Source organism: Cryptotermes secundus, unplaced genomic scaffold, assembly GCF_002891405.2.
Source record: "Cryptotermes secundus unplaced genomic scaffold, Csec_1.0 scaffold617, whole genome shotgun sequence".
NCBI classification, from domain to species: domain Eukaryota; kingdom Metazoa; phylum Arthropoda; class Insecta; order Blattodea; family Kalotermitidae; genus Cryptotermes; species Cryptotermes secundus.
In genome coordinates this window covers 434,598-462,349 of record NW_019724592.1, presented here as the reverse complement: position 1 = coordinate 462,349, position 27,752 = coordinate 434,598, and the positions used below count along the sequence as shown (strand labels likewise).

Genomic DNA, 27,752 nt, shown 5'->3' with positions numbered 1-27,752 from the left:
CACACATGTATAGGAATACTGTTAAAGAGATAACAAACTTACCGTGCTTTATAACGGGTGTTGGAAGTACCCCCCCCTTTCTGCATGCAGACATGCCTTGCATCGCATAAATAAATTATGGGACGCTTTCTGAAGTTGGTCCATGGCAATTGAACTAATTACGTGTGTTGTTTCATTCTGCAGAACTTCAGTGGTGATAGGATAATTCTTGTAGACTTTTCCCTTTAAGTTTCCCAAAAGATAAAAATCGCAGAAACTGAAATCTGGGAGGCCATAGTCCTCTGCTGATTACTTTGTCTTCAAGCACTTTCCGTATTGCGACCATGTATGCATTTTCTGTATGTGCTGTAGCTTTGTCTTGCTGAAAATACCCATATTATATTTCTTCAGCAGTCAGGTGATTGAAGAACGGATTCAGTATATCATTAACGTAGCGGTCAGAGTTCGCAGTTTTGTGGAAAAATAAGGGGCCAAAGATTTGGCGTGGACTTAACAGCACACCACACCTTTTCACTATGTAATGGCACTTACTGTATAGTGTGAGCATTTTACATGCGTAATTAGTTCGATTGCTGTATACCAACTTAAGAAAGTGATGCATAATTTATTTATGCAATGTGAGGCGTATTTGTAAGCAGGAGGAGGTCACTTCCAAAACCTGTAACAAAGCATGGTAAGTTTGTTATTTCTTTACAGTATTCCTATACATGTGCATGCATAGAAACTGATGCAAGGGAATCAGCGACATGACTGCACTCTTGCTAGCGGGGAAGGGCACAGTAGTCGCAGAGAAACAATCCCACTTTACGCTAGAGAGAGTGCAGGCGTTTATCAGCGCTGATGACTCATTCTGCTATAGGCAGTTACAGCAGCAGTCTGACTCGCGCTGATTCCCCAGTTTCCCCGATGATTGAACGCCCTGTATGATTTAAATTGGGGTGTGACACCAGCTGTTGTTGCTTAACAATTAAATTGGTGTTCACTGTCATTGTATGAGGTTTTAGTAAAGAAAACTATTATATTGTAAATCAGACTGTCTACCACAGTTGAGAATAAGAAATTCTGTGCAGTATGGTGGATACTATGTCAAGTCCAGTATTGTAATAGTTTATGCATTGCTTTCTGAATGCTGCTGTCTTTCATGGAGTAGTGGAAGAATTGTTGCAGATAATTAGGTGGTTATGGTTTTCCAAAAATGAATAGTTTTGAATTTTAGTCATTTCTCTGATTTTTGTTTTGCTTCAAGTTGCACCCATCCCCCCCCCCCTACCCATTCATGACTCTCATATCAGATTCAGTTAAGAGAGAATTTCTGATTTGAGTTGAATTCAGTGTACCTAACAGTCTTGTTAGCTTGGTTAAAATACTTATAATTATATGGAACTTAGTCCTTGAGAATCCAACATGAAAGCAACCTGAGAAATTTTTGCCTATTTATTTAACTGGAGGGGGTTTATTACATTGTTATGTTTATCCTGAGACGCATGAATCAAGCATGTACCAACCCATCTTTTCCCCGTAAGATTCATTATAATGTGATTCTCCTGCCCGTGTCTAGGTCTACCTAGTGGTTTCTTCCGGTTTTTCCATATTATCCATGTATGCTTTTTCTCATGTGCTACATGCCCTACCAGTATCTTCTGTTGTTATTCTAATTATATTTGATGAGGAGTACAATTTGTGCAGTTTTTTGCAATATTATTTCATGCCTTTGGGTCTGAATATTCTCCTGTTCCCATACACCCACAGTTCTTCAAAGTTCCATACCTACACATAATATGAGATGGAACGGTTGATCGGTTTCAAATGCCACACTTTTAAAAATAAACTGGTTCGTGTATTTGTATGAGCAATTTGTTTTCTGTTAGGATTCCGCTTTGGCGAGTTATGCAGCATACCTCAGTTGATTTTGGTGGTTTCAAGTTCCTGCTGTTATCCCCAATCGTGCTACCACAGCGGCATATTGTCGCAGAATAGCGATTGTGCACAATAAAGTAATTGTATGTCAAAGAATTTATTATACATGTGTATGACTTAACACTTATTACAAAGGGAAAGTTTCAGTTTTTATTTCTGAATATATAAATTTCAGAAAATCAATACAAAGTCCGTCGAGTGTAACAATGTTTTTTAGGTCACTTCTTTNTTTTTTAAATATTTTAATAGTGATGTTTTAACGCGAGGGCAACTTCGGATGGAATGCGAAGGTTGAACGTGCATTCTGTACGTGCATTCAGTACTCCAAGCTAGTGTTGTGCTTTTACACATCGACATTTGTAGCAGTGCCCACACAGCATATATACTGTGTACAGTTAAACAACGCCAGTGTTTTCTTGTTAGTACCATGTGCCTCTGAAGATGGTTTTACTAAAACCGAAACATGTAAGGCAAGAGTGAGAAAGAAGTGACCTAAAAAACATTGTTACACTCGACGGACTTTGTATTGATTTTATGTATAATAGTGTAACGGACCAAAATGAAACAATTCAAAATATAAATTTCAGTGTTGTCTTCATTGGTGGCACGACAAATATCCGGATGATGTTTGATTTGATCTCGTTCTACATTCCTTGGAGCATGTTTGGTGTTAACATGGTTAAAGTGTCCATTATGGGGGCTTTCAGGTGTTGAAGATATTGGTCTTAACCTGGTAGACAGTGTCCTTCACATAACCTCAAAAAATGTATTGCGGTTAAATCTGGTAACCTAGGAGGCCAAGTGATTGGTTCACTTTTGTTGATCCATCTCTCTCTGTCTAGGTGATTCTTAACATGGTGGTACCGCATCTTGTTGGAGGTTAGTTTGTTTGAGGTGGTGACTGGGGCAGCGCATACAGCTCCAGCATTACCAAGTGCAAACATCCAATCACTGTCTTTTCCAAAAAGCCTATTCAACTTGTGCATTAAGCCAGCCGACACGTTCACTTTGGGGCTGCCCGAAGGTACTTATGAATTAGATGAAATCAACGAACACTTTCAACGTTAATCCTGGGAGCCAAGGCTCCCCAATCATTTCTGTAGAGTTTTGTGACTTCTCATGGCTATCACTGAATAATCTGTTAACATATAACGGACTTGTCATATGCTTTAACTGCAGTCTCTAATAGTTTTAAGACTTTACTGGCATACAAGTCAAAATAGCGCTACATTTGTTTTCCGCTTGCTTCTCTCTCTACACACTTCTGTTCTTGCATAAATTCTGGAGATTGCTTCTTGAAAACGAATGACATGTTTAAGTTTGATCTTGAACGCCTGCTGCTGACACATAAATTCGAATTTTAAGTGCGAGATTCTGAGAGTCCACAATTTTTAACTTATTATCTTGAAGTGGACCGTCAGCCACATTGGAAGGGGAGAAATCTTAGTCAGTAAATATCATTTGTGTTTAACAGCCACATTTGTGGCACTAGAAATCTACTTTCTTTGGTGTAAATGTATTTGTCAGCAGCTGGTTCACAGTGGATGGGATGTTGTAATTTGTTACAGTTTTCCACAATGGCTTGTTTACCGTGTGTCAGATGTGCTGTTCACAAATGTCTTGGAAGGTCCATGAGTGGACCTGTATAAGGGTTTCGGTTTCTAAGTGGTATGGGGTGGGAAAGAGCCACATCGCTCAATTTTATTTTGCAAGCTTAAGTACTGTTAGAAATGTGACGATTGTCCAGCAGAAGTAATGCAGGTTTATCTTTTGTAACTTCAGTATCCTTTATGAGATTCTCCATGAACTATAGAGAATTATCCTGCCTTCCACCCAGACTTATTACTGTCATGTCGCTATCATCACAATATAAACAATTTTCAAAGTGCTTACAAACCGTGTTAAACATTGTCTCACATTAGATCCTAGAGTTTAGTGCATATGCATGAAGGGGTGTGCGTCAATGAGATTTGCTATGTAACTTCTCTATAGCGAATTTATGATTATGAAGCATAAAAAAATATGATTTCATTTATCACTACAGTTCATACAGTCTTTCAATACTGAAAGGGAAACAGTTTAAGTAATTTCAGTCATTTGATTCTGTCCGTGAGTTCCTAATGCAGCGATTTAAATGTGGCAAGACACTTGTTATTTTTCACTTGTAAAATGAATTATGGAAGTGTATTATACACAGTGTACATCATAGCTAGTTGTAGCAGTTTACCCAATGTTACGCCATTCGTTTTGAAGTGAACTACAAGAGCAGGGACATGCTATACAAAGTTGAAAACATAATAGTGAAGTTCTTGAATTTCAGTTAGGCAGACACCATGAAGTCTGTTAGACAAATTTGAAGTAACTCGCTGTTATAAAACAAGGACCAAGGAATGGGAAAATTACTTGAAGTAAAAAAATAGTTTTCTTACATGCACATAAGATGACCAAGTGCAAAGCGGCTATCGAGTGAGGATAAGCAGAGGCGCAGTATAACTCCCATTTGGTAGCGGGAGGAACCACTACTACTGGAAACTGTTTTTTAATTTAAATTTAATAACCAGACCTGGTCTTCCCTGCACCAGAAATGTTCAAACGTTCATTGTCAATAACTGAAGTTGTAATAATTGTTATTTATTTATTTTCTAAATGTCAGAAACACTTAGTACTGGAACTATATTTAAGTTTATTAATTAATAGCCGATCACAGTGGCCGCACGGTCTAAGGCATAAAATGTCTTCGCCCCTCTCGAACACTGAGATTGTGGTTTTGTATCCTACTTAAAGCATGGATGTATACCTGTGTTTATTCTGTGTCTGTGTTAGGTAGCGGCCTTGCGATGGGCTGATTACCCGTCCATGGAGTCCTGCTGACTGTCTTACATTAAGAAACTGAGGTGAAACGAAGCGTTTCACGGATGCCCTATGCTCCAAGCGGGAGGAATAGGAATAGAAGAAGAAGACTAATCAGTAATTGCGACACTTATTCACATCCTGCCATAATATCACAATATCCAGTACTTAAAGAATACAAAATATATGTCAGAAAAACTGTTTTTGGCAGTTGCATCTACTGGCAATGAGGGAATGTAATTTTTTTCACCTTAACATCATGCATCAATACTATTTTATCCTAAAGAGGGTCATGATGTAATCACAACAGGAAATGATAGCTAGTACGAGCACTGGTATCCATGAAGCAGAAATTAATCAGACTCAAACTTAATTTAGATGATCGTAACAAGGAGGACCGGACTCGGTCAACGTCCTCTCCCACCGCGCCAGAGCATCTTGCGTACCTTTATAAGCAACAAACGTATATCGACATACGCGTGTTATGTCTATAGATGCATCCTCCTAGAGAGTGACAGAATGTTGTTGTAGTTATCAGTTCACGAGTGAATGATGCCAACTCGAATCGGCAGAAGGCATATATTAAACGCCTAGAAAGGAAATAGTGTTTCAATTTTGATGTAACTTTCTGGGAACAAGTGAGAGTGACAGGAGGCGACTGTTCCCTGCAGTGCGAGGAAAGGTGTAAAGTGAAAATAAAAATCATCTTTTGCTGAATATATTGATTTTCCACATACAATTCAGAATATTTTAATGTCCGTTGCGATACCAGGACAGATAATTTTAACTATATGCTGAGCTATTTTGACTAATATGTATTTTAAATAAACTTTAATTTTATCATGTATACTATTCTTACATTTAATATAATGGGCAAATAAAGAGTGGAATATGAGAAAAGTTTTAGAAGCATCTGGCTTGTAATTCAAATGCATTCAGTTCGAATTTCTTTGGGGGGGGGGGATTGCTATAATGACAGGAGTACTCCACTTAGTTTTTGGTTTTCCGGTGTTTCTTCAGAGGCATGTCGAGTGAATTCTTTATATGGGAGACTGCAACCTCCTTTCGTTTCCTTTAATTTCACTATATGCATCATCATCTCCGCTCAGTCGACACTATATAAAATATGCATACAATTATTTTCATATTTGGAAACTGTTGTTCTTTATACAGTAGGAAAGGTTTACAAATTTTGGAACCATTATAGTGTCATGTGTAATAATGGCTTAAAAACTGTGCTTAATATATTATTTATTTCTAGTAAATATATGCAATTTCGTGACACCCTATGACGTTATGTGGTCTGATCAGCTGCTAAATTTAAGTGCTCCATGTCTTGCGTTTTTGATCAACGTGTACAGCTGACAGCAGCGATTAAAAGCTCAGCTAAGGGTAATGTATCTGCCGACTAGTCAGCCCTACAACTGATTGATAACGTAAATGCCATGCAATAATTCATTCAGTTCTTTTTTGTTCAAAATTCACCGCCCTGAATACAAATTGCCTTTGTGTGCTTTGTTTGAGAAAATCCAATTTTGAATTATGCGATGAAAGTAACTGTTTAACGATCATTCGGAGCGTAATTATGCAGTGCAGTCACAAAGGGAATGATTTTAATGATGCTGTGATATCTCCTTTAAATTTTTATGTATTTAAGTTTTTAGACGAATATAAATTATTACATAGGTCTACACAGTCGAGGAGTAAATAAACCGGTTTCCTTTAAAAATAAATTACCCATGCAACCTTGTCGCATACTGGAAAGTGGAGATGTAATTATATAGTAAGATGTTCTGAAAGTTTAATCCTGCCTTAAAGACCATCCAGTTTGCGAGGAACAATGTAAGGAATGCGTACAGAACGGTTTGAAATAAACATAAAGTAAAAAGTAAAGCTATCCCTGTAAGAGGCCGTGAAGGCCCATAGGGTTGTGAGACGTTTAGGCTCCCACATTATCTAGACAGTCTGCTCACAGATGGCGGTGAAGTTGTCAGCCTTACGCGCCGGCCGCGCTTTACTCCCCAAGAAAATTATTTAATTCCTGGTACTCATTCCTGTTAGAGGCTGAATCGACCCCAGGGCCATAGTGCGGCTGGAAGGATTAGGTAAATTAAAAAAAAATCCAATTACCTCATCGGGACTTAAACCCGCGACCTTCCGGCTTGTAGCATAGTGCCATTAGTACGATTATTGAGAGCGCGCAATGAAATTTAGTCTGGCAGCCAGGGAAAAACATATATCTATTTACTTCCAACTTCCTGAGCCGAATTCGTGCAAATGAATTAGCAAATTTGTCGCTGTAACTATCAAGTTTGGCATGTATTGTCTTCGCTCGCTTGGACACCGGGATCGTGGGTTCGAATCCCACTCACGTTATGGATATTTATTTTGTGTGTGCGTTTTTCTGTGTGTACAGGTAGAGGCCTTGTGAGGAGCTGATCACCCGCCCAAGGAGTCCTACCGAATGTATAAGACCTAGAAAAACCGAAGTGAACGGAGAAGTTCATGGAGGTAGGCCTAGGCCCACTGGGGCTGTAGTCCCAAGGAAAAAAAACTATCACGTTTAACTAAGAAAAATATCAAGTCTACGGACCAAAAATTTACAAGGTCACGTATATCATAAACACAAGAGAACTCCGCAAGATGCTCCAAGAAGTCTGTGGAATAGAAAGCTAAACTTTCTAAACAATTGTTGCAGAGACAGTGATTTTATGGAATTGTGTGCAGACGTTAATATAGTAAATTGAAGCTTCTTTCCAAGTATTCCTAAAAAGTTCCCAGCAGAGCTCATAAAACCTACTTTATTATTGTACAGGTTACTAGACCTGCATACATATTACTATTTTTATCCCCTTGGCACTACAGCCCCAGTGGGCCTAGGCCTACCTCCATGAACTTCTCCGTTCACTTCGGTTTTTCTAGATCTTACACATTCAGTAGGACTCCTTGGGCGGGTGATCAGCTCGTCTCAAGGCCTCTACCTGTACACAAACACAGAAAAACGCGCACACAAACTAAACATCCGTGCCGAGTGGGATTCGAACCCACGATCCCGGTTTCCAAGCGAGCGAAGACAGTACATGCCTTAGACCGCTCGGCTACTGTGACCGGCAATTAATCTGATTAGTGTTAGTAATTTTTGCTGGAGTGGCTTTCGAACCATGAGTTAAATTCAATTCTGTGTGCCCTTGCTCAGAGCAGTAACAACGAATAATAAGCGCTGTAGTGCCAATAAGGAGGTGCATGAATAAGAACAGTTTGTAAAACTATTGTAATACCTTTATTTACCCAAATCATGAGCACGAAGAATTTAAAAGACAGATACTTCAGCTAAGTGTCTGTATTCCTAATAATGTAGATGTTCTTATTATGTTTCTCTGTAATTCCAAAATTCATTACTTATACTGCTGTGACTGAGAAATAATTAATTATGTCAGTAAGAATGAGAGGAACAATAACACAATATATCGTAACTTAATTTACGTATAAGAATACAAAATTTATTATTTAACTGGACAGAGTATATCCGCTGTACTATCGATTACTAAGGAAACTATCAAGCGGTTAGTCACTGACTTTCCACCGCGGCGGCCTGGGTTCGATCCCGGGTCTGGTCAAGTGGGATTCGTGGTGGACAAAATGGCGCTGGAGCAGTTTTTCTCCTAGTACTTCGGTTTCCCCTGCCAATCTTCATTCCACCAATTGCTCCACAATCACCCTCATCTATCATCTGGGGCTGGTACAATAGGCCAGAAGTGGCCGCAGTACAAGGGACTTAGTCCCATCCCACTAGCAATAAAAAAATTATGTATCCGTATACAAGCACTATATGTGCACATAAGGAGGATACGTGGCGGCTGTCCCGAGTCATGATATTTTGGCTTTGCACGCATGGGTTATTCCTTTTCTTAATCGCCAAATGAGGAAATAACCTCGCAGATGAAAGTCACATTCAAAATTGTGCATTTCATCATTAACTCAGAAGAGCAAAATTGCTTTATCCTTCTCTGAAGACATTACATTTTATCATTCCAACGCCTTTTGTCATATTTGCCTCGCCAAAGGGACGAGCGACTGAAGCTTGGGAATCATCTATTAACATAATGCTCTTCCTCCACTCCAGATAAATTGACTCTCAATTCTTCCACGACTTCTTCTTTTTACTGATCTTCTACTATTATTTATTGCATCTCTGTTACTACTCGAAACAACGGCTGCTCAGAGACTGGAATGAGAGCGAGGACAAATTCTTATTCTTTCTTTACACTACATATCGCCCATAAATACTGCTGCCTGAATGAGTAACTTCTCTCGGTCTGATGAAGCGCTGTACAGAATTTACACCATGAAACGTAACTTCGTTAATATAGATCCTTCGTCAGGATCCGTCGGCGTGTTTCCGCGTGTCCTCTCCAGTAGAACCAGGACTTATTTGCAAAAATAGAAGTCAATTCGAGGTGAAGTTAAACACAGTCAACAAACTGAAGTCACTAGTGATAGAAATGACTGGCTACATGACTAAACAAAGATTGCTCGTCTGTGATCGTGTAGGACTGCAGTTTCAGTAATTTGGGTGCTGGTCTCGCGGCCTCTTTTGGAATTTTCATATATTGCGCAAGGCATTTCTGGGGATGAAAAGGCGAATATTAAAGCCGATTTACGATATCGACTTATAATCGATGTTGACGTTGTGTTTTCCTGTCTATTAATACGCCACTTCTTACATTATCGACAAGGCCGTGAATGCATTTCTGTGGGAAACTCGAAGCTAAGAAGGATTTCTTCTGCATTTTCTTCCCTACTTCTTAGGGGACTTGCGCTTCACGTAACTGCTGTAATGTACACACGTCCGTGTTCAATAAGAAGGGAACCTTGAGAAAAGCCCCCCAAAATATGCCGACTACGTGCTTAGAAAACCATAGTTGTGCATAACTTTGTATACAATGAAGAGCTTGACCACGAGCTGATATAGTCGTTTCCTATTTAAGTGAAACGGACATGTGAACACCAAGCCGACACCGGAGCACATATATTCCACATATTTTTCATGAAGATCCACTCCATGAACTGGAAATTTATGTTCGACATTCCTTTATTGCGAGGAGGATTATGGTTTTTGTGTGTTTGATACAGATGCAATTAGTTCTAAGAAATATGTTTGGTGTGTATCACGCGAGCCAATAATCTTCACTATGCTTTGCAGGCAAGGCTACACCCAGCGCAGTAAGAGTGCGCACTGGAAAAGTCCTTTTTAAAACATTAAAAAACTGAGGCTACAGCCAAGCCGGGATAGCGACTAGCTACAGGCTTGACGACCGAGAGGTCGGAGTTCAAGTCCGTATAAGGTCAAGAATTTTTTCTTCTCAATTTTGTTCAGATCGACTCTGGGGCCCACCCAACCTCTTATCCAATTGGTACCGTGGACTCTTTCCCCGTGGATAAAGCGGTCGGGGCGTGAAGCTAACCACTCACTTCCAGCTAGTGCCGAGGTCAAGAAAATGTGGATCTATTTATCCACTCCCCATACGTCTTCATGGCGTAGTGCTTAATTAGTTAAGCACAGAGACAGCTTCACTGTTCTTTACTTTACAGCCAAGTGAGTACAGTGTCCGCTACGAGCTTTGCGACAAAATTCCTTATTCCCACTACGGACAGTGAGTTTTCCCCTGCTACTCCCATACAGGCTGTGGGGTCCTATCAGTTTTCGTTCAACGAATGGGTGCTTGGGAAAAGTATCGGAGCGTGAAGCTGACGTCACACTTCTAACTGGTGCTGAAGTTACGATTTCCCGATATTTCATTTACGCTCCCGAATACATCGGTCATTGGATTTTTTTTTTCAATTTACCTAATACTTCCAGCCGTACTATGGCCCTGGGGTCAACTCAGCCTCCAACGGAAATATGTACCAGGAAAGTTCTTGGAATGTTCTTGGGGGTAAAGCGCGGCTTGCGCGTGAGGCTGACAATCTTACCGCCATCTATGAGCCGTTTGTCCAGAAAATGTGGGAATCTCAACATATCACAACCCTATGGACCTCCACGGCCTGGTACAGGGATAGCATTACTTTTTATACATCATCAAAACTTTTTACATACGAAAATGGGAAAATGTGCATAATCATGCTAGGCGGTTGTTAAATAATATTTGAAGTGACCAAATTAGCTCCATGGAGCATATTCCATGCTGAGAAGTTAACGTTTGTTCCTCTAGAAATAGAATTCCCGCTTTTATTGGATCGAAGTGTCGTTACTCTCTTCACGAGAGACCGCATTGGTCTCTGTCCTGAGCCGCGCAAGGTTCATAGAAATTTCCAGTGGCTACAGGGCGGCACGTAACGACCGCACTTCTTCATGCTCCTGCAGTTTGGAGAGAAAATTCGTTTGTATTTAGTTTCTTTCATAATAACGTTACCATGAGAATAGAGGAAGTTGTAGTTCCTGGTACAGAATTCACTGAGCTATTATCGTGTTCTAAGGTGTCATTGATAGTGCATTTTCTAGTTTCATACTCATTCCACACAGCGACCTATTTCCAATCCCGTCGTTGGGTATAACAGACTATTTCCTGCGTGGAGCGCACATGATTTCTCTATTCATCTCGGTGTTCCTTCTCTTATCGTATTCCTTTTTTGTTTTAATCTCCTTTATTGACAATCAGATAGTATAGTCTTTTAGTCAATTTGCTGTCTTGTATACAATTTTTTAAGAATTGTACACTTCAGTGGCTTCAGTGGGTCACTTCCATCGACGCGTCCCTCAGATTTTTAGGTCTTCTGGCTACTTTCGTCGAATTCTTCTGTGGCCGCGTTTTGGGGTGGTTAACTAATTTGTTGAAGGGTTTGATGCTGTCTTCTTTGATGACTTCTGTGACGTATGTAGTTTTGAGGTCTGTGTGAATGTTGTGGTTAGACACGTACCATGGGGCGTTTACAATGAGACGTAGAATTTTTTATTGAGTTCATTGGATGTGATCTATATTTGATTTGCTGGCGCATACCCAGAGCTGGGTTCCGTATGTCCATATTGGTTTGATGACTGATTTGTATATTAGCAGCTTGTCAGGGGATAGGTGTGTTTTTTTTTTCTATGAGCCAATATAAGTCTTTGATTTTTTGATCCATTTGTTTTCTTTTCGTGAGGATGTGTTGTTTCCAGTTGAACTTGCTGGCAAAGGTATGTCCTTGATACTTATCCTATTCTTCATTAATTTATTTGACAAGGAAGAATGAAAGGTTGAATGGTTTGGCGATATGTGTGACGGTTAGCCGTCTGTCTCTCTGTAAGAGGAAGCAGAGCTGCGGCAGTAGAGTAAGGCACTGCACTGTGCAACATGAATAGTTTTCGAGTGAAAATAAGAGCTGGAACAGATATTCACTGTGGGATTTGTAAGTGGGGAATATAGATGTGTAAGCTATTTGGATATTTGGAACAAGAGAGGGGATTCTAGTGGTCAGTGGCTCTACAGAGCCCACTCAGACAGACATGCCTGGGAAATCAATACACAGAAGCGGGCAAGCTAGTGTTTGCCGCAACATGTCTTGCGAACCAGCCACGTGCACAAAAAGGAACTCGTCTCGTAACAATTTAAATTTGGGTGTGCTGCAGGGATTCAGACATATCTGAATTGAGAATTCTTCTAAGGAACGCACATTGAATCCGTAAAGGGGTTTTAAGAGATAAGGGGCTCCCAGTGCAGTGAAAATTAAGAACCTGGGGCACGCGTTAGCGTAGTTGGTTGAAGCACTATGCTACAAGCCGGAAGGTCGCGGGTTCAAGTCCCGATGAGGTCAGTGGATTTTTTCAATTGACCTAATCCTTCCAGCCGCATTATGGCCCTAGGGTTGACTCAGCCTCTAACAGAAATGAGTACCAGGAATTAATTAAATAATTTTCCTGTGGAGTAAAGCGCGGCCGGCGCGTAAGGCTGACAACCTTACCGCCACCTATGAGCCAACTGTCTAGATAATGTGGGATCCTCAACATCTCACAACCCTATGGGCCTTCACGGCCTGGTACAGGGATAGCTTTACTTACTTTTTTATTTACATAACCTGTGCTGTGTTTATTAGCAGCGAAGTTTTCTACTGTTACCTGGGTTGCATCTTTAAACATAAAACACGAATTCTATTGCAGAGCTCTTAATGCAAGGGAGCCGGTGTGTGTCTGTGTATTTAAACTTAGCACAGTACCTATCAACGGATATGTGAAAGGAGTTATATAATATAATACAATGTAGCAATCCATTTGGAAACATGACACAACGTAAAAAATTTTATAAGATAGAGCGTATTACGGTCTGATACATGCTGCATCATGTTTCAGCGTAATGTTAGTACTACTGCATTAACTTCCTCCTACCGTTATCATCTCCGTATTCTGCAGTCGCTATTGAAGCAGATAAATCAAGCCGAAATATCGTATTGTACTCTCCTTCGGGGTTTTTTTTTATTACATGTTGAAACGTAGAGGAACTTGTTGCATCACTAGGGAACTAGTTTGTCTGTATGGCGCCTCCTTCCGTTCGTACTAAGGCGCAGCGCGTGCGCAGAATTGTGGGTACGTTGGTTGGGCTTTGCTGTTCCCCTCCTGAGGCTCCTGAGCGTGCAGTTCGGCTGTGGTGCTTGTGATGTTTGCTGGGGTTGCAGTGTCTAGACATGGCTGCAGACGCCACGTGAGAACAGTTGACGCGAACATGCCGAGTTTGCTTCAGCACTGCCTGCTGGTAGTGGCGGGAGTGCTTGGGGCTTTAGCCAATCTGGCGGTAGTGGATCCACCATCATGCCCCGACTTGTGTGTGTGCCGTAGTGATGAGGAACAAACAGTGGGTCGTCGAGCCAAGTCGATCACGTGTTCAGGTATTGGCCAAGGCGAACTGTCAATGATGTCTCATATTAGTTCTACCGTGGAAGTGCTCCGAATATCAAACACAAGTATTCGTCGAGTGGATTTTTTTACTTTCCGGCGATTGCCAGGTCTTTTGTTGCTAGACTTGAACAGCAACGGTATTAACGAGATCGCGGGAACAGGCAAGACGTTACCTAAGCTCAGATCATTGGACCTCAGTGGAAACAGTCTTCATATAATACAACCGTATAGTTTCCGTGATTTTCCTGAGCTAAGAAGTTTAGATCTTTCTGCAAATGGATTGCATACGATCTCCCCATCGTGCTTTCTGCTGCCTGTTCTCAGAGTGCTAGACCTTCATCACAACCGGCTGTCAGTATTGAAGGCACATTTCTTCGCAGACACTCCCAACTTGCAAGAAGTGTACCTGGCAAGTAACGCACTGTCTCGAATTCCAAGTTTCGTATTCGAACACAATTTACACATACTTGATCTTTCCAATAATCACATTATGCGACTTGAAGACAGCGCCTTTGAGGGTATCAACATCTCTGGTCATTTGAATCTTGCACAAAATGCGCTTCGCCGTATGCCGAACACCGCACTTAAGCGTCTTGGCCATGTTCAACTTTTAGTGCTGGACGCTAACTTGTTCCACGTGTTTGATGCTGGTGCAATTGTCGGTCTGTCAGTTAGATCGCTCAGCGTTTCAAATCATAGATATCTGCAGTTGATTCACAGAGAAGCTTTCCTCAATTTGATCGACCTGGAGGAGTTACGAATTCGTGGTAATCCAGCACTGACATACGTTCATCCGCAAAGTTTGGTGAATTCGCCTAAATTGCGGATTTTAGATCTTTCAAATAATTCTCTTATTACCTTGGAACAGGAGCTACTGCAAGGAACACCAGAGGTGACTGAACTTCGCGTCGCCAACAATAAATTTATTTGTCATTGTAGTTTGTCATGGCTACAGAATATGACACAAGACGAAGTGTTCTGTTCGCAGATAAATGATGGTAGTCTCCTATCACTAATGCAGCTTCCTCACGCTTCTTCCAGCTGCATCCCATACATAATACCTCTATTCCCTGTATCTTACCACGAAACCATCGGCAATAATGCATCCTTTCACTGCCGAGCTCTTGGTAAGCCGGACGTAAAAGTAAACTGGTTTTTGAAGACTGGACAGCGTCTTTATAATGGAAAATGTGCTGGAAGATTTTGTGTTGCCGATCACACACTCACTGTTCATTACTTGCACAACGATGACAGTGGATCTTACAAGTGCGTGGCTAGGAACGAAATCGGTGAGGACAGTCGATCAGTGGAACTTCACGTACGTGATATTAACGTGCACCTGATCCCGTTATCAATCACGTCGACGTTCGTCACGCTATCGTGGAATATGTCAAGTTCCGTCTCTAACAGCTACACGTTAAGATACGAAGAAACTCTTAAGGAAAACAGTGATATTCTTACAACAACAGTTCCAAATTATCAATCTGTGACATTCTCTGTGGGTCTGAAGATGCACTCCTACACCATACACGGACTCAAACCGGGGACTACGTATTCATTCTCTCTCTGTATTCAACGCGAAGAATACACGTTGGTGATTTCGACAATTTCGGTTACTACTCGAAGAGAAAGCTTCTTGCTGACTCTCGGTATCGAACGTAGTTATTTAAGCGTTATTCTAATAAGCGTGGTGATGGGGATCATTCTGGCCACGTGCATTACGTTCTGTGGACTGCGTTGTTGGCGACAGCGGCTCAAACTCCAGCAGCAGTCTGCCCAGCTGAGGAAGAGTGAGTCCGGGTACTCGGGACGCTCCATCCTGCAGTCTTCGTCCACTCACTCCGACATGGCTTTCATCACCTACATCAGCCTGACAGACGACACGCTCTTCGCAGATCAAAGTACAGAAAGTAACCTCATGGGCTTCGCGTGACGAAACTGAGAAGTGAGACCGAATTGAGAAGAATGTGTCTTGTCCCCTTATTTACAGCATCGTAACTGACAACATCCGAGAGCTAAAGAGGGATATCGAAAATGTTTCTTCAATGTTAGAATAAAACATAGCTAATTATACGTAAAGATTTTCAGTTGATATATGCGCGAGTGTCTCTACTTGTTTTGGTGGCTTGACAAAGAAGTGCCCCTCTTCAAGCAACATCCACAGTGTCTATTGGTGCAATGTGCGTCGAGTGCATGGACGGGGGGGCTATACAGGGGTGTCTTGGTGCTAGAAGACATTGCGATTGGTGCCGCCTTTGCGATAAAATTATATATAAGGTTAACTCAAATTAATTTTTATATATACCAATTTGTGAAATATATTCTAAATCTATATACAACTTCTAGGTCACACTAGAAATAAGTTATATGCAGATTTTCGAGTTGTCTGTATCAGCTAGAAGGATATATTCATGCATAGCGTTAGAAACCCCAAACCGAAAGGAACAGTGGCAGTGGGGGATGCGTTTCTCTGTTATTGAGCGGTTTGTTCTGAAGATAATCTTTGGTCACCGTGTTCCTCGCTTACTTTTTTTGCACATACTTTGGTACAACGCAACGGAAGTAACGTGCCGTTGTTCGGGGAACACTGTACTTTGTCTGTAAAACAACTTGAGTAGATGATAATACAATAGGCCTCAAATAGGCAGACCAGTTCTGTGTTCAATGCAATAGGCTACTTACAGACGAGCGATAACGAACCTTTTTCAACCAGCGCTCCCTTGTGTCTAGGAGAGAAATTTCATCTTTTCAGTGAGGAATACAATTTTATTTAAAAATACATATTATCACGAGTTATAAACATATCAAATTACATAGACTCATTTTAAACAAATTGTATTTATTTAATGAACAATAAACACGGTACAAAAGGAAGTTTTCGAGGCTTTATTGAGGTCCTTTCGATATATATTAGACATTGCACGAAATATAAAGCGCTTATGAGGTTTTATGTGCCACCTGAGGGAACGTGTACGTACAGCTCGGAACAGCTGCCTTAGACAAACTGACTGTATCCACCAACAAAATATTTAAACATACGTATATATCATACCGAGAGATTTAAATGAATTTTAACCGGCTAAGATGAATCTCATAATGATATGTATGTAGTAATATAAACTCGTATACCTGTAATATCATATCGACTTTTGTATGCATGACAAAGAGTGGGGTTTTATCGATAATTATGGAGTAAGTCAACTTCATTAGGAATCTTCATTGGAACTTGCTGTCTGATGTTTGTCACTGTGGTTAAGAGTGGAAAACGGAAGTCTGCCCTTCCCTTTGGAAACAGACACTATTAAACCACTGATAAATTAATAAATGACTAAATGACGAATTTGGAGAACATAACAAAACAGAGAACATGTGTAATGGATGTAGTGATATACTCTGTCGGTCGCTATATGTGTCAGTAACCTCATCGTGACAGAAAGGACATTAGTAATTTTGTAATAATATACATGATGTGAAAGTAATTGTTTTATTAGATGCAGTGACCACAGTAATTTTATGGACGGTGGAAAATGTTCTTACTGATCTCTTGTGCAGAGTTGCACAACACTCAGGTACTTATGTAAACATTTGTTATGGAACTTCAAAACAATTACCCAAATTGAAGAGAGTGAATTTTTCATTACCTTACACCTATTGAAATCAGATGGGATGGACACAAGAAATAAAATTATCACATTGAGAAGTGACACTTGTGTTTAATTACTTGAAACTTTTTTTCCAGCGGTTTAGTATCCTCTGCTCGACTAGCTCATGTATTACACAAATTTTAATTTTCTTAAAAGTAATTTGAGTTCAAATCTTTCACTTTTATTTAGACCGCTACTGCCGGTGTTGAAGTCTCTTAACTGTAATAATAAAGTAAAGTTATTCCTTTTTTTAGTTTAAAATTCAAGGCGTGGGGAGATATGGAGGAAATGAATTAAGACTCCCGGTATTCTTAACTTGGACAACAGACGAAGATTAAAATAATAATAATAATAATAATAATAAAGTAAAGTTATTCCTTTTTTAGTTTAAAATTCAAGGCGTGGGGAGATATGGAGGAAATGAATTAAGACTCCCGGTATTCTTAACTTGGACAACAGACGAAGATGAGTGGTTAGCTTCATGCTTCTGCCGCTTTACCCCTGGCAAAAAAGCGCTTGGTATGCATTGGATAGGAGGCTGGCTGCACCAAGATTCTGAAGGTGGTGGCAAGGAGAGAATTGTCTGACTCGGCAAGGAATCGAACTCCTACAGCCGAGCCACGACCGTGAGATCCTCAAATATTAAGAATATTTTCTTNAATAAGCCATTGCGTTCCCTAAAGGCAGGGAACCTCTTGAAGGTTGGTGATTTAGTTAAATAATTAGTTGTCAGTTACTTATTATGTTATTCACTTAGATAATTTTACAATATTATATTTAAGCATCCTGTTACACTCTATACGATATAAATTCCGTCCTAAGTGCAACAATTTATTGTAGGTCTTTCGTTTTGCTTCTACACTACATGTTTCGGCCGCAAACGGCCATCATCAGGTGTATGTACATGTAGTGTAGAAGAAAGCAAAACGAAAGACCTACAATAAATTGTTGCACTTAGGACGGAATTTATATCGTATAGAGTGTAACAGGATGCTTAAATATAATATTGTAAAATTATCTAAGTGAATAACATAATAAGTAACTGACAACTAATTATTTAACTAAATCACCAACCTTCAAGAGGTTCCCTGCCTTTAGGGAACGCAATGGCTTATTAGTCCTGTCTTGCACACAAGAGCCCACAAAACCTTATCTGTGGGCAAAATACTGGGAAGTTTCAGTACTATATGATTTCTGATCACGTTTTATTTCTTTTTATTATTCATTGCGAGGCTCTCAGATTATATTTGTTAAAATCAAATTTGTAGCTTCCTAAATTATTTGATAAATGTAACACAGTAATTAATTTCATTAACAAAACCAATCTGGCACTGATATGGAGTAATCAGTTTCCCCATTAATTAAAGCAACAATATCATCTTGTTCCTGATGATCCTCCGGCATGCTGTTAGTGCCCAATATTACACTTTGTCGTGTTTCCGTTTCCTCCTGTTTCCATCCGACTGCTCTCCAAACACCGCTGATCACTGAAATGGATTATGGGTTGGGGGACGGGTCTTTTCATCAATATCCCCCCGTCATTACGTGAAGTGAAACCAAACTAAACGTAGAAACACTTCATTGTACGCTTTACAGCTGTACACAGACCTATACTTGGCTGTTCTGGTCTGCGACTGTATGTTTCAAAATATACAGGGTGTCCCAGGAGGAATGTGCCAGACTTCGGGAGGGTGTTCCTTATGTTAAAGTATGCCGATATATCCCAAAACTCCTATGTTTTCTGGCAGGTCTACGCACTGTACCTGTCAGCTGACAAGTCTTGTCGATGTTTGTCCTTGAGTGTGGTGATGACGGTTCGCACTCGCATACCAGAATGCGCAGTCAGCCATGTTACGTCAGTGCTTGCTATACATATGTCATGTATAGTGCTTGGAACCCTAACGACAATTATGAAATGATGTGCGAGTTTTTTTGTAGTTCAATTTAATGGCTTCATGTCACTCACAAGTTAGTTTGATGTTACGTATATTATTAACATTACAGAAACCACATATTCCTGCCAGTTTTAATATGTATTTGGTAATCAACAAGTGTGTAACACCTGTCAAAGTTTCACACTTCTCTGGCTATTATCTCCGTAACCGTTCAACTTTGAACATAGGTGTTTTGGGTTAATATTTGCATACTTTAACATAAGGAACATTCTATATATTTTGAAGAGAGGAAGGAACGAGGTGGAGGGGAGTATTTACATTCTTAGAACTGGACAAACGTCTCTTAAAATAGGAAGACGGAAACTGACTGGCTGGTGTAGGGGTAATGCTATGAACTTGTACCCTGGAGGCTTTCCCTTCGCATCTCGGCCGGGGTTCCTGCCATCCTGGCAGGTTTTATGTGGCCTTCCCGTCCCATCCAGGTAAATACCAGGATAACGCTGTGATAAGACTACCGCCTCCTCCACAGTTGAAATTAATTATTCATGAATCACTGACGCTACTTAGCCCTAACCCTTGGCACGCTTTTCCTTCGCTTCTCTTCACGCTGATAACAGTGTGAAGTGACGCACTGTGTCGGTAACAGGGCGTTTGAGAAGAAATGCCTCTCTAGGGGAAACGGTTTCTTGTGAGTGTACAAGGATTATTTTAGGCTTAAATCCAAGATATTTCTTCGATTCTTACTGGACTGGCCGGGACAGAACACAAGAACCGGGACACTATATTTTTTACAAGGCATTTAAGATTTTCGGTTCTTCTTTCGTTGAGGTACTCATTCAAAAGTACAGTAGTACCTGCTACCGCATTGAGAAACCCTGCACTTTGCCTGCTGAGTGCACATACGGGCTTCGTAATTGCTTATTTATTCACGCTTACTCAGTGACAGTATCAGCAAATCAGATTATGTAGCGTAGAACGGTAAGATGGTCATTGAACATCGAAATAGAAATAGTGTAGAAGGAAGCGTTCTTTATTTTATTGCTAGTGAGGTGGGACTAAGTCCCTTGTACTGCGGCCACTTCTGGCCTATTGTACCAGCCCCGGATGATAGGTGAGGGTGATTGTGGAGCAATTGGTGGAATGAAGATTAGCAGGGGAAACCGAAGTACTGGGAGAAAACCTGCCCCAGTGTCACTTTGTCCACCACAAATCCCACTTGACCAGACCCGGGATCGAACCCGGCGACTAACCGCTTGAGCTATGGCGCGGCCACTGTAATTTCATACTGACTGCCTGCTGCAGATTCCCTTCTGAGACGCCCATAGCCTCTTATGTGATCAGTAAATTTCCAGTCTTTTGTACCCACAAGGTTCATTGTCATCTTCAGAAAAAACAATCAATGGCTTATATCCTCTGACAAATAATTTTAGTCCACACCTTCAAAACCTATTTCTTTAAGAGCTCATTATCTTCCAGCTAAGCCTATTTCTCTAATATGGTCTGTTCCCTTTAGCTACTTCGGACAAAAAATTGTGAAAATTGTCTTATCCCTTACATTAGACAGAGAGGATACGTACACGAATTCATTACTCGTGTAAAGTAGACACAGAAATTAATTTTACGGCGCAAGTGTGGGACATTGTAATGCAGTAGCAATAGACTGAGAGGTCTATCCAAGGCTTTATCGTAATGTGTTACTTCCAGCTTCGTTTCGCGATAACGCTGGGATAACGAAGAAAATTTTCAAATATGTTACCAAAATTCATAATAATTATCTTGTAGTAAATGCCAATAACAGTTCCTTTTTATGACCACCATTTGATTCAAGATACCATATTTTATGACAATTTTAACCCCACCGAACCTCTAAATGAATTAATCTTTCGTAAAATCTGATACCACTTGGCAAGTAGCCAGCAAGTTATTATTTCATGCATGTAGCACGAATGGGGAGAATAGAAATGTATATAGGATATTGGTGGGAAAGCCAGAAGGAAAGAGACCACTGGGAAGACCAAGGCGTAGGTGGGTGAACAATATTAAAATGGATCTTAGAGAGATAGGATGGGATGGTGTGGATTAGATTGATCTGGCTCAGGATAGGGACCAATGAAGGGCTCTTGTGAACATGGTAATAAACTTTCGGGTTCCATAAAATGCCGGGAAATTCTTGAGTAGCTGCAGAATTGGCGGCTTCTCAAGAAGGGCTCAGCTCCGTGAGTAAGTAAGTACAATATTTTAATCAGAGTTTTTAAATCTTCGATAATTTGTTTTCTATCATGTAACTGTCATCAAAAAGTTATTGTCTGGAATGAGACTGTAATTATTTATGTTTATATTTGTTTGCGTAAGAGCTGTCAGCTAATGTGGACAAATTGGCATTTGAAGGATTCACGGAAGATCCTGTTGCGGTTAGAGCATGCCAGTAATGCTACAACATTTTGAATAAAAAAACTGATAAACCGAATTAAACCTCAGAAAAAAAACTCAGTTATATTCATCGTGATACAAAGTAGACAGTACGTGATTCCATAACCACAAACTTTAATGAAGACTGCTAGCTTCTGGGATGTGATATCTTGCACATCTTGAAGTTGACGAAGGTGAGTGTTGGTAGCAGCAACACGGCGCCGCATGTCACACATCTAATGAAACCATGCAGTTCTTGCGCGAGTCTTTCGGTGACCGTCTCATTTCGAAAGGATTTTGACCCCTACGTTCGCCTTATTTGTCACCCGCAGATATTTTCCTTTGGGGTTTCCTCGAGCATATGTTTTAAAGACATGATTTGATTTTGCATTTCTAAGATGTAAGGTTATAAACAATTATTATTATTATTATTATTGGAGGGGGTGGGTTTCCCCATGCACCGCGACTAATAGTCTATTGTACGTCCCCCTTTGATATTCTACCAGTCTCCATACCCTGCCGGTACTGGTGCTCGCTATCAGCCCCGTTCAGCCAGCGAGGCTGGCAGTGGTACCCGATACTTCCCCATCTACCGGAGGCATTGGAAACTACTTGGGCGGGAAACTTTGCCTAATTTTGCTCAGAGGTCTCCTAGAGACATGAGGATTTTTAGGCTTAAAGTCCCTCCCGGAGGACTTGTTCTCTGAATTTTTCCGCCCTTAAAAATTCCACGACCTCCGCCGGGTTTGAACCCGCGTACCTTGAGTCATGAGGTGGGAACGTTACCCCTAGACTACGGAGGCCGCTTATAAACAATAATAGTAAGTGCTGTATGTTTTGTAGTTTGTGCAGTAAACCAGCAAAATATAATTGTTTAATGTGATGTGCTTGACTTCTTGATCTCCATGTAGTATTGTACTGTGTTAACCAAATTTCGGAGGAATCTGCGACCTCCATATTCAGGTTACCCCGAAGATAACAGGACCATTTTTCTCCGAAATTTCGTTAACATTATATTAGACCGTACGTCGTGACATCCCAGAAGATAGTAATCTTTGGTCAACCCAATGGAAATCTCAAATCTCGCATTCATTTTAGTGGTAACCGTCTTCTGAAAAGTTGTGGTTGAGCGTCTGAACACCAATCAGTAAATGGCTTTGAAGTTCCCAAGGCTATGACTATGAACATTACTGCATTGTGGGATGTGGCGCCATGTAGTCCAATAGAAGAACGTATTTCCTTGTTCTTCATTGTCGAAAAATAAAATAATTTACTTGTTCTTCGACCCTGAAGACAGAGTCAGTACACACTTCCGAAAAGCAGATTAAGTGTAAACATGCCACACGATAGTACCCTTCTCGTTAAATAAAATTTAATTACGAAATGTAACGGCCGTCGTAAATTACTTTATAGATGAGAACTGCTTAACCGAGCGTCGTGATTCAGTCGTAATGCAACAGGCACTGTCCTGTCTGCAGCTGTCATAAATGTTAGGATTTTAGCGTTGTCCCTGACCTTTGCTGAGGCTGGGCGGAAGGAGTGGGGATATTGATGAGGTCCTATGCCATCCAGGAGTAATATCCTACGGCATTTCGCGACTGATCCCGCAGAAGTTAAACCGCGATGCAAGACGCACCATTCTGTGTCAAACTGCGTATGTTGTATACAACTGCACGAGTATCTAGCAACTGCTGTCACATGTTACCCACTTGGAATATGTTTTCAGTTCGAAGGAATCAACCGGAGAGCCTCACTGTCTAATCGTGGGTTCGAATCCCACTCAGGGCATGGGCGCTTAGTTTATGTGTGTGCGTTTTTCTGTATCTGTGTACAGGTAGACTCCTTGCGACGAGCTGATCACCCACCCAAGGAGTTCTACCGAATATATAAGATCTAGAAAAACCGAAGTGAACGGAGAAGTTCATGGAGGTAGGCCTAGGCCCACTGGGGCTGTAGTGCCAACGGAAAAAAAAAATATTTCCAATTAATTATTCACTAATCATCATTTCTTTCGACGCTGTATACTCTGAAATACTAACAAAGCCTTTAAATGTACCGTAAATAAATATCTTGGTTGTTGTGTCAAATGCAGCTCGACTTCACAGTCAGCCATGTGTCTCTGACGCTACCGACAAGCCTCAAATTAAGAACAGAAGTTCAGAAACATTCAGAACCGTTCATGCAGAAGTGACATCCGTTCCGAGATAAAATGTTTTCGCTGATATTAACGGTAGCTTGCAACTGTCGTTCAAACCAACAAACAGACACTGGGATTTTGTTATAACTGAACACAGGCTCTACTGTCTGTCTGTTTCATTACCTCTGTTGAAATACGTGGACAGCAATTCTCAAGTATATCGTCGATATTTCGTAAAGGAATATGCTAATTCCATATCTATTATTATTATTATTACTATTATTATTAGTAGTAAAACCTCTGCTGGATGCGTCTGAGCTTCTTTGGTACTTTCACAAGAAACACGGTTATCCTAGCCCAATGTGTACAGGAGGCTCTGTTCTGGGGGGTGAAGGTGCCCACTCTCAATCCAGTTCCGAGGTTAAGGATGAGTGGAGCTATAACTCCCTTCCACTTCTCTCATACATCTTTGTAAAATGATGCTTGATTAAGTACACAGATAACTTTACCTTTACACAGGTTTCCTGGAGGATAATTTTCCTTTGCACAATACAAATTAGTTTATTATCATTATGAGTTATATTTATTTACGTTGTTGTTGTTGTTATTGGAGAGGGTGGGTTTCCCCATGCACTTACACCAGGTATTGGTCCATTGTGCGTCCCCCTGTGATATTCTGCCAGTCTCTATTCCCTACCGGTACTGGTGCGTGTCATCAGTCCCGACTCAGCCAGCGAGTTCGGCCTCTACCGGCTCAGCGGTATCTCGATGCTTCCCCCATCTACCAGAGGCGTTAGAGACTACTGTTGGGCGGGAAATGTCCTGAATTTGGCTCAGAGGTCCCCTTGGGACATGAGGTTCTTTTACGTGCCGTAAAGCTATGACACGGGACCCACGGCTTAAAGCCCCTCCCGGAGGACTTGTTCCCTGAATTTTTCCGCCCTTAAAAATTCCACCACCTCCGCCGGGTTTGAACCCGCGTACCTTTAGTCACGAGGTGGGAACGCTATATTTATTTACGTTTGTTTACTCTGTCTATTTTTGTGCTTTCCTGTTACAGGTTTAAGTTCGTTAGGCATTGTAATAAACTAATTAAATTGAACATAATTATTTTTATTTTGGTATATCTTTGTTCGAATATGTTCATTAATATTTTAAATGCAATCATGTGAGTAGGTTTCGTGGAATAGTGGAATCAAAGTATCATATTTAAATTTTTAGACTTTATATTGGTGTATAAAACTTTAAGTATAATGTTTATTCCTAGCGAAATAACCAATGCCTTTACAATTGCAAATGATGTACCTATTATACAACATAACTTCCGATATGGGGACAACAAAATTTGGAAATGGCTATCTCATGACACTACACTCTAATATCTGTCCAATTTACCACGCTACTTGTTACCCTTGTTGGCCTAATTCATTTCTAATACGCAACTGTGAAATGTCACACCCCACAATATTTTTTATTGCTAGTGGAGTGGGACTAAGTCCCTTGTACTGCGGCCACTTCTGGCCAATTTACCAGCCCCAGATGATAGGTGAGGGTGATTGTGGAGCAATTGGTGGAATGAAGATTGGCAGGGGAAACCGAAGTACTCGGAGAAAAACTACCCCAGCGCCACTTTGTCCACCACAAATCCCACTTGACCAGACCTGGGATCGAACCCGGGCCGCCGCGGTGGGAAGCCAGCGACTATAGCTATCAGTTAGTAAAAGCTGTCGTTAAGGTTCACAACCGCCCTCTCAACCCCAGCGGTTCCAAATTTCCAAGCTCATTGATTCCAAAGGTGTGAGTGGCTGCAGTCCCCATTGAATGATATCTCAGCATCAAGGGACTCGAATTCTTCCTTGCCTTGGGACGTAATTTAAATGTTCAGATTCCATGTTGTGTTATACTTTATAAATATGTTCCTTACACGAAGATTAAAAAGAATAATATATAAGGTCTAAGAAGAGTACGTTGAAACTTAACCGACGTTTCGGACGAACATATCAGGTATCAGAGTTCTGCTGGTCACCTGCCATCTGGCTTATTTCTTGGCTTATTCCTCAACCCTGAAGATGGAGGCTATATGTTCCTCCGAAACGTCGGTTGACTTTCAACGGACTATACGGCGTTGTATCCTAGAAGGTAAACCCTTCATAACAACTGCTGGGAGAACCTCAAATCCTGCAAAATTTATAGGGTCTAGTTCTTAAACATAGTTTTCGTGTTGGACTTAATTAACGATTTGGGTGGTATAGCTTCAGTACTGTTAGCTGTCCCGCAGTTGGACATTAGATGTCCCCGGATAATTGTTACTGCGGCGTTTAATTTCCTTACTTGGTGTTCCCTTTTTAAAATTCAATATCTCAACCATGTGTCGTTATAGAATTATGAAAAAAAGGAAGCTTCTGAAAGACCAGTTATCAGAGTTCATATACTTTTATTTATGTATCCGTTACATTAACGTTTATATATTTTTAATAAAGTTCCATTCTTTTGGCTTTATTGTCCAACAGTACGCTACTGTCACCACTGACATGCATTTCAGTTCGGATACGTGATCACAGAGTCAGGTCTCGCTCATGCGCAGTACGTGCAGTCCTAATTGGCGTCTGGTGTTTGGAAATGAAATACGGACATATTTGTTTACTGCGACATTTCACAATGACCTACTACAGCTCTGACTACCTTATTGATAACAATACTCTGCATTTTGCCCACAGACTGTGTTTGTGTGTTTCTATAATTGTCACAATAAACAGATATTGTTTCTGTAAACAGCATAAACATGTTTGCCTTTCGTTGTGGAAAAGCAGAAACAATAGCACACATATTATACATACGTTAGAAAATCTCCAATATTATTTTATTTGTTGGACTGCTGGCTACAAGTCAGTATTGTGTAATGCAGAGCTGTTTCTAGGCAACGGCTTGGTAAACACTTTCCCACGGCAACGGATACGCATGTAATAATACATTCCAGAGGACCATAAACTTAATAACATGCTTGTAATCTCTACTATCATATATGTAATTGTAGTTGGTGGAGAATTCCACTTTGGAATCCATTCGGTCGCTCCAGCGAGGAAGTACATATCTGATCTGCATCCGCTGTATAGATGGCACTGCACTTGTGCGTAGGGATACGTTGCTTGTGCACCATTTTAAGAGGTGTTGTGAGTTGCTAAACCGAGTAATTTGTTATGCTTAAGTAAACACTGCGGTTAAGAATAGACTACTATATCTTAACCATGAAATATGAGGTTCATTCAAATACTATTATAATTTTAGTTCCAACTCACAGAAGACGCTGCGTCTACATTGCACATATTAATCGATTAATGCTGTTTTGGCAGATAATCACTGTTTACTTTTAGAAATATACGGAAACCACTAACATATTCTATGGGAAGAATGTAGAGATTTCTGATTTTAAAGAAGATAGTAAATATAGTTCCCGCTGTGTTTTAAAGGGGTAAGACGTGTTTAAAACATGTACTTTGAGCAATTTGTTGTTACTTGGGAACTGCAGAATAAATACTGCAATGTTGATCTGACTTCCTTACTTTAATGAGCTTGAGCTCGGATGGTGTATCTGCACTGCAGCCGTGAAGCAACTATGCAGTGAGGGGGTTACCCTTTAGCATTTGACCGAAGTCGCTTATTGACTCTTCGCACAAACATGGCGGAGTCATGGTGCAGAAATGCAGCGAATCAGTGATCTGAACATAGAACTTGGCGGTCGAGTGGGTAGCTCTTCAGCTCTATATTCGGGAGGTCCAGATTTCAAACCTAGACCTGGAGATATTCTGTCGGAGGGTTTCCTTATTTTTGTTACTACATCCAGCAAAATTCTGGTGTAATATTCGAAATAAAACCATGTCTGATGCCTTCCACACCATTTCCAGTTCATCGTTGTCTAACAATTCTACCACTCTAAGTGGTCTATTATTATTTATTATTATTAGAGGGGGTGCGTTTCCCCATGCACCAAGACCAGTTAGTGGTCCATTGTGCGTCCCCCTTTAATTTCTACTGTC

At 40.6% G+C, this 27,752-nt stretch overlaps 1 protein-coding gene across 1 annotated transcript; it reads left to right on the top strand.

The window, feature by feature from the left end:
• The first annotated feature begins 13,368 nt into the window (after window positions 1-13,368).
• Window positions 13,369-17,339, top strand: LOC111862373 (leucine-rich repeat neuronal protein 1). The gene has a single exon (XM_023847698.2). It carries the CDS (start codon window positions 13,395-13,397, stop codon window positions 15,564-15,566), a length of 2,172 nt encoding a protein of 723 aa, XP_023703466.1. The 5' UTR covers window positions 13,369-13,394; the 3' UTR covers window positions 15,567-17,339.
• Window positions 17,340-27,752: the final 10,413 nt, after the last annotated feature.